General features: G+C 34.6%; 1 protein-coding gene across 1 annotated transcript; it reads left to right on the forward strand.

Moving 5' to 3' along the window:
- Positions 1-305: 305 nt before the first annotated feature.
- On the forward strand, positions 306-7,152 carry LOC135087928 (alanine--tRNA ligase, cytoplasmic). Its single transcript, XM_063982783.1, has 2 exons — positions 306-442; positions 4,027-7,152. The coding sequence occupies exon 2, from the start codon at positions 4,039-4,041 to the stop codon at positions 6,940-6,942; it is 2,904 nt and encodes a 967-aa protein (XP_063838853.1). The 5' UTR covers positions 306-442; positions 4,027-4,038; the 3' UTR covers positions 6,943-7,152.
- The last annotated feature ends 46 nt before the right edge of the window (positions 7,153-7,198 follow it).

Here is a 7,198-nt window from a genome sequence, read left to right on the forward strand (position 1 = left end):
ATTTTCCGATCGAATCGAATTACTGGTGACGCGGCGACTGACATTAGTGAAAACTTCATATCGGTTTGCGATGGCATTTTGACTAGACCACAAGAGTGCTGTTTGTCTCGCTTGCGTACACGTTCCGATTCCCTCATAAATTGCAACAGCATTGACCCGATTTGAATAGTATCGATTAATTACGTTAAAAAGGGTGAAACGTAGTAGACATCCCTAAATGAACTGTGTCTGTGTGATGTGTCATTTTCGTCGCCTGCCAATGGTCTGCCGTCTCTCTCTCATGATTCGGTCGGAGTTCGGAACTTCGGACGACGTTCACACTATTCACCTATTCACCACTACATCGGTCTTCTCATTCATTGCTTCTCTCTCATGCTTTCATTTGCCGTCGTGTCAGTGTGATTTATAAAATTATAAAAGGTTATTCCTGAAACGCCGAAAGGTTGGTTTTAATTTTGTATTAAACATCTACCTTAAGCTTCATAAATGCATAAATCCAAACTTTTAAATTAATGATACGCATTGCAGTAGAAATGCATTCTCTTGAACCATATGGCATACCCTGGTATACCTTCTTTAGATTATCCTAATGAGATATGCACCAAAAGCAGCTTAATACAGTTTAACCTGATGCTGTTGTAGATTAAAATTACTTTTTATCGTTATTTTAATGTTGTTCTTGTAATTGTTAAAGTTTTAATAATGTATTTTATTAACAACTTGTTTAATTATGATGATGCAATAAACAAATAAATTGTGGCTAGCCATATTAAAATACATACATGCTATAGGTACCTGAGGTAGGTACCTACTTAAAAATAGTTAAAATAAATGTATTTGTAAATAACGTAATTTGTAACTTTGAACTTGATACATTTATTGGGATCAGGGATTCACAGATGTTTATAGATTTGCAAAGGCTATTAAGGCCCTAAGGAACTGTATACATTTCCTAGGATATGTGCATATTGAATAATCTCTGAATCAATATTTTATACATTTACTAAATAGCTTCAGAATTGTATATGTTACGGCTAAAGATAGGTGTGAACATAAACTTAAGATTAGCCGGCTAAACTTAAGTTTATCTTCGACGAGGTGTTAATGTTAGTTTCTTCTATCTTTAGCCGGCTAAACTTAAGTGTAACCGCAGGCCCTTGGCTAAAAATGTAGAACGAAATGGAAAAGGAAACAATGTAATAATGTTTACTATTTTGACACGAAAACTTTATTAACACGTTCCGACGCTGTACTCCAGTCCACTATGACACTAACAATCTTCACATAAATGTTTCATACACCTATACCCGTACTGCTGTTCACAATATTTTGCAACAACAAGTCTGCTCTCTATGAAACTCTAATGTAAAATCGACGGTTGTTGCCGTAGTGATTTTTAGATTGATTTTCGTGAAAACGGCGAGACCCGTACTGCCATAATATGAATGAATTCCACCTTTACTGTATGTGCCGTTACCGCGGCGGAACGTGTTAAAAAATAATCACTTTCATTACACATACTTTTATGTACCTATGTAGGTATTCAAAATTACAATTATTACAATCACAAAATATTAATCACTTAAAACAAAATCTACCTAATCATTAAAATAAAATAATAAGGAACCATTTGGTCATTACAATTGAATCTTCTGTAGGTATTTAAAATTACAAAATAAAACTGCGCGCGCGTTGTCTCCCCAGCGCCCCATCAAGCCCTCCGCCGCACACTGGTTCAAGAAATGATAAAAATGGAATTAGCGATTTATTCACTTTTTTCGATGGTATCATGTGTAGAATGTCATAAAAAACGTTTTGTTATATTTTTCTGAGAAATGCGTAGTTTTTGGTATATTTCATGTTTTGTGTTTTATTTGTATGAAACGTTTCCTTCACGAGGCTCTTATTCAAAATGTTAAAGTTTGTTAGATATGACTACTTATAGGTTTTAAAGAGTCATACTAATAGAAGCTAATACAGTAACAACTTTGTCCCAGTGCGTCCCCGTTTAGGATATAAGTGATATTTTCTAAGGTACGAAAAAGTAAACAAAATATATGGATATAAGGCAACTTTATGATAATTTGTTGATTTTCTAAAATAAAAAGAAGCTAACAATCATTCCAATCTTAATCTTTTATTATTCAACATCATCATCAACATCTATAAATTCAAAAGTTTCATCATTATTTGAAGCTAGTAAATTTTTAACTTCATTAGGAAGAGGAGATTTTGACTCATACTCATTTTTGGTCTTATTGTGACAAAAAAAGGATCCGAAGAAATAAGTAAATTATTTAAAATATCACGATTGGTCACTTTTCGGTTAAATTTACGCGTATGATTCTCTCTGATCTTTATTCCGCGATTCTGCAGCTTCTTCTCTTCCGATAGTGCTCCTATTGGCATAATATCTAAGTAAATTGAGTGAAGTTTTGGGGGTTTATTTGCTCACCGGAAGCCATAGCCCTTAATAATACAGACAACCTAGAAATCAGCTCTTGACTAACTCCAGTGATGTTGGATATTTTTTCTGGATCTGCAAAAAATCTACGCGCAGTATTTCCGTTGTTTGTTGTTCCAGCCCCTTGCTGCACAATATCTATTAGCAATCCAGTTTCATCGCGAAACCGTTTTTGTATTTCAGCTTTTCGTTTCTCCATAATATTTGCTTTTTTATTTCCTCTTGCTGTCCAAGTTTTAAATTCTAGTCTATAAGTAATGTGTAATATAGTCTCCATAGCCCGTATCCATGCGTGCAATGAAGATAGGCCATACTTGTACATATCGATATTTAAAGATCTTTGTTTTAATTTTGTTAAATGATTCATGTCAGTTGGTTTTGCTTTGCACTTAGATATTATGCCAATAGGAGCACTATCGGAAGAAGCTACAGAATCGCGGAATAAAGATTTTAGAAAGATCAGAGAGAATCATACGCGTAAATTTAACCGAAAAGTGACCAATCGTGATATTTTAAATAATTTACTTATTTCTTCGGATCCTTTTTTGTCAACAATTAGACCAAAAATGAATGTGAGTCAAAATCTCCTCTTCCTAATGAAGTTAAAAATTTACTAGCTTCAAATAATGATGAAACTTTTGAATTTATAGATGTTGATGATGATGTTGAATAATAAATGATTAAGATTGGAATGATTGTTAGCTTCTTTTTATTTTAGAAAATCAATAAATTATCATAAAATTGCCATAAATCCATATATTTTGTTTACTTTTTCGTACCTTAGAAAATATCACTTATATCCTAAACGGGGACGCACTGGGACAAAGTTGTTACTGTATTAGCTTCTATTAGTATGACTCTTTAAAACCTATAAGTAGTCATATCTAACAAACTTTAACATTTTGAATAAGAGCCTCGTGAAGGAAACGTTTCATACAAATAAAACACAAAACATGAAATATAGCAAAAACTACGCATTTCTCAGAAAAATATAACTTAAACAAAACGTTTTTTATGACATTCTACACATGATACCATCGAAAAAAGTGAATAAATCGCTAATTCCATTTTTACCATTTCTTGAACCAGCGTGCGCCGGCCTGGCGCGCCCATCGAATACATTTTTAGCCGTTTCGTTTTGGCTAATGTGCACATTAGCCGGCTAAAGATGGAATATCACGACGCAAACTAACATGCTATCGAACTTTAGCTGCTTTTCGAAGATAAACTTAAGTTTAGCCGGCTAATCTTAAGTTTATGTTCACAACTATCTTTAGCCGTAACATACCTATACATTTCCTAGGAGATTCTGATTCTGAAAAATTGTTTATTTGGCACAATGTATGGAGATGTATACAATTCCTAGAATTCATACATTTCCTGTAACATTTATAAAGAAAAAAATATGTTCTAGAGTCACAAATGGTGATAAGCTGATAACATCTTTAAAAATATATGGATTAAGCAAACTTGATAAAAAAAACTTTCAAAGTGCTGCAACTGCACTGCTGCTACTTTACATATTCTAACTAATTCATTAATAAATATTCTTTGTTTTACAGAATTGGTGCATCATGGACACTTCAATGACGGGGAATGAAATTCGTAAGACCTTTATAGATTTTTTCATTGGAAAAGGACATAAGTATGTTCACTCTTCATCAACAATACCATTGGATGATCCAACTTTACTATTTGCCAATGCAGGCATGAACCAGTTCAAACCAATTTTCTTAGGATCTGTTGATCCCAACTCTGACATGGCACAATATGTAAGAGTTGTTAATACACAAAAATGTATAAGAGCTGGTGGAAAGCATAATGATCTAGATGATGTTGGAAAAGATGTGTACCATCATACTTTCTTTGAAATGATGGGCAACTGGTCATTTGGTGACTACTTTAAAAAAGAAATATGTGCTTGGGCTTGGGAGCTTTTAACTGCAGTGTATAAGTTGCCTGCTGATAGATTGTATGTAACTTATTTCGGGGGAGATGCTTCCTCTGGTCTTGAGCCAGATTTAGAATGTAAAAACATCTGGTTAAATTTGGGTCTGCCAGAATCACATATTTTGCCAGGTAGTATGAAAGATAACTTCTGGGAAATGGGAGAAACCGGACCGTGTGGCCCATGCTCTGAATTGCATTACGATAGAATTGGAGGACGCAATGCCGCACATCTCGTTAATATGGATGATCCAGATGTATTAGAAATTTGGAATTTGGTATTTATACAATTTAATAGAGAATCCGATGGTTCTTTAAAATTATTGCCCAAAAAGCACATTGATTGTGGATTGGGTCTCGAAAGATTGGTGTCAGTCATTCAAAACAAAAGGGCTAATTATGATACTGACTTTTTTATGCCAATATTTAAGGCAATTGAAAATGGTACAGGCGCAAGACCATATTCTGGAAAAGTAGGCGCTGATGATGTAGATGGCATAGATATGGCATACCGTGTATTAGCTGATCACGCGAGAACATTAACCATCGCCTTATCTGATGGCGGTTGCCCTGATAATACTGGAAGAGGATACGTACTACGTCGAATTTTAAGAAGAGCAGTTCGATATGCTTGTGAAAAACTCAATGCTAAGCCAGGATTTTTTTCTTCATTAGTTAATACGGTAGTAGAGTTATTGGGAGATGTTTTCCCAGAAATTAAAAAAGACCCTGAATCAATAATTCAACTTATAAATGAAGAAGAGATTCAGTTTTTAAAGACACTCTCTCGAGGTAGAAATTTGCTCAACAGAACTATTGAAAAATTAGGCGATTCTAAAGTAGTGCCAGGGGACATATCATGGCGTCTTTATGACACGTATGGATTCCCTATTGATCTGACTCAACTTATGTGTGAAGAAAAAGGTCTGAGCATTGATATGGAAGCTTATGAAAAAGCTAAGAAAGAGTCCATTCTAGCTTCTCAAGGAAAAGTTGCAGGTCAAGAAGATCTTTTGGCGTTAGATATCCATGCTATCAGTCATTTACAAGAAAATGGTATACCAGTCACAGATGACTCGCCAAAATACAATTACAAAGCAACTACGCAGGACAAAGAAGCAGTTTACAATTTCAGTGACTGTAAAGGTAAAATAATTGCAATTCGAAAAAATAAGCAGTTTGTTAATGAAGTTTCATCGGGAGATGAATGTGGTTTGATATTGGATCGCACAAATTTTTACGCTGAACAAGGTGGCCAAATATTTGATGAGGGATACATGGTTAAAATTGACGATGAGAGCTCTGAATTCACTGTTAAAAATGTACAAGTCAAGGGAGGTTATGTTTTGCACATTGGAAAGGTAGAAGGAGTGTTCAAAATAGGAGATCAAGTAGCTTTACATATTGATACAGTAAGAAGACGTCTTGTTATGAATAATCATACTGGAACGCACATATTAAATAATGTGTTGAGAAAGGTTCTCGGCAATGATTCTGATCAACGCGGATCACTTGTCATGCCCGACCGCTTAAGATTCGACTTTACAAACAAGGGACCAATGACTACCAAGCAAATCAAGGACGCGGAAGATCAAATTAAATGTATAATAAACGACAATAAACCAGTATTTGCGAAACATACTAGTTTAAGTGATGCTAAAAAAATTAAAGGATTAAGAGCTATGTTTGACGAACAATATCCGGATCCCGTTCGTGTGGTATCTGTTGGCATACCTGTAGAAGAGCTAGAGAAGAACCCCGAAGGTCCCGCAGGTTTTGATACGTCTGTTGAATTCTGCGGTGGTTCGCATTTACATCAAACTGGTCATATTGGAGAGTATGTAATTGTAAGCGAAGAAGGTATTGCTAAAGGTATCCGAAGAATTGTGGCTTTAACAGGCCCAGAAGCTATTAAGGCTTTGAATAAACTTAGTATTTTAGAAAACGAAGTAAATGGTGTTGCTACTATGATTCAAGAACAAGGTGACACTATCAATCAGAAAGAAATAGTGAAGAGGATCGTTGATCTTGCCAATGATATATCTCAAGCACAAATATCATATTGGAAGAAAGATGAGTTAAGAACTATGCTAAAGAATTTGAAGAAACAATTAGACGACAAGGAAAGGGCATCTAAAGCAATGACAATAAACATAGTCACTGAAAAAGCTAAACAAATCTGTCTTGAAGAAAAAGATTCTGAAATAATTGTATCTGAACTACAGGCTTTTGGAAACACCAAAGCATTGGACAGTGCCTTAAAACAAGTAAAACAGCTGTGTCCTAAAACCGCAGCTATATTCTTTTCAGTTGATAACGAATCTGGTAAGATCTATTGTTTGGCTGCGGTCCCTAAGAGTATTAATGAAAGAGGTCTTTTGGCGTCTGAGTGGGTTCAATCCGTCGTTAACATTATGGGAGGCAAAGGCGGTGGAAAGGCGGAATCAGCTCAAGCATCTGGTAATAATCCGCAAAATCTAAAAGAAGCTTTGAAAGTTGCTGAAGAATTTGCTAAATCCAAATTGTCTTGAAGTGGAAATTATCAACATTTACTAAACTAAATTATTTTTTTTTTTTTAAATATCGGAAACATGATGGTTTCATACATTATTACCTATGTAGGTACTGTTTCTAATTTTTAAAAAAACTTTCTGTTGTGTGGTGCACTTATGTTTATTATAGCAAATAACTAAGTTGTATTTTTGCCATTTATTATTGGAAATAAACATTTAAGTTCTAAATGAATCTTTTTTTAACGCACACAAGTTACCGACCATCAAGGACAGT

Source organism: Ostrinia nubilalis, chromosome 3 (assembly GCF_963855985.1).
Source record: "Ostrinia nubilalis chromosome 3, ilOstNubi1.1, whole genome shotgun sequence".
In the NCBI taxonomy this organism is placed as follows: domain Eukaryota; kingdom Metazoa; phylum Arthropoda; class Insecta; order Lepidoptera; family Crambidae; genus Ostrinia; species Ostrinia nubilalis.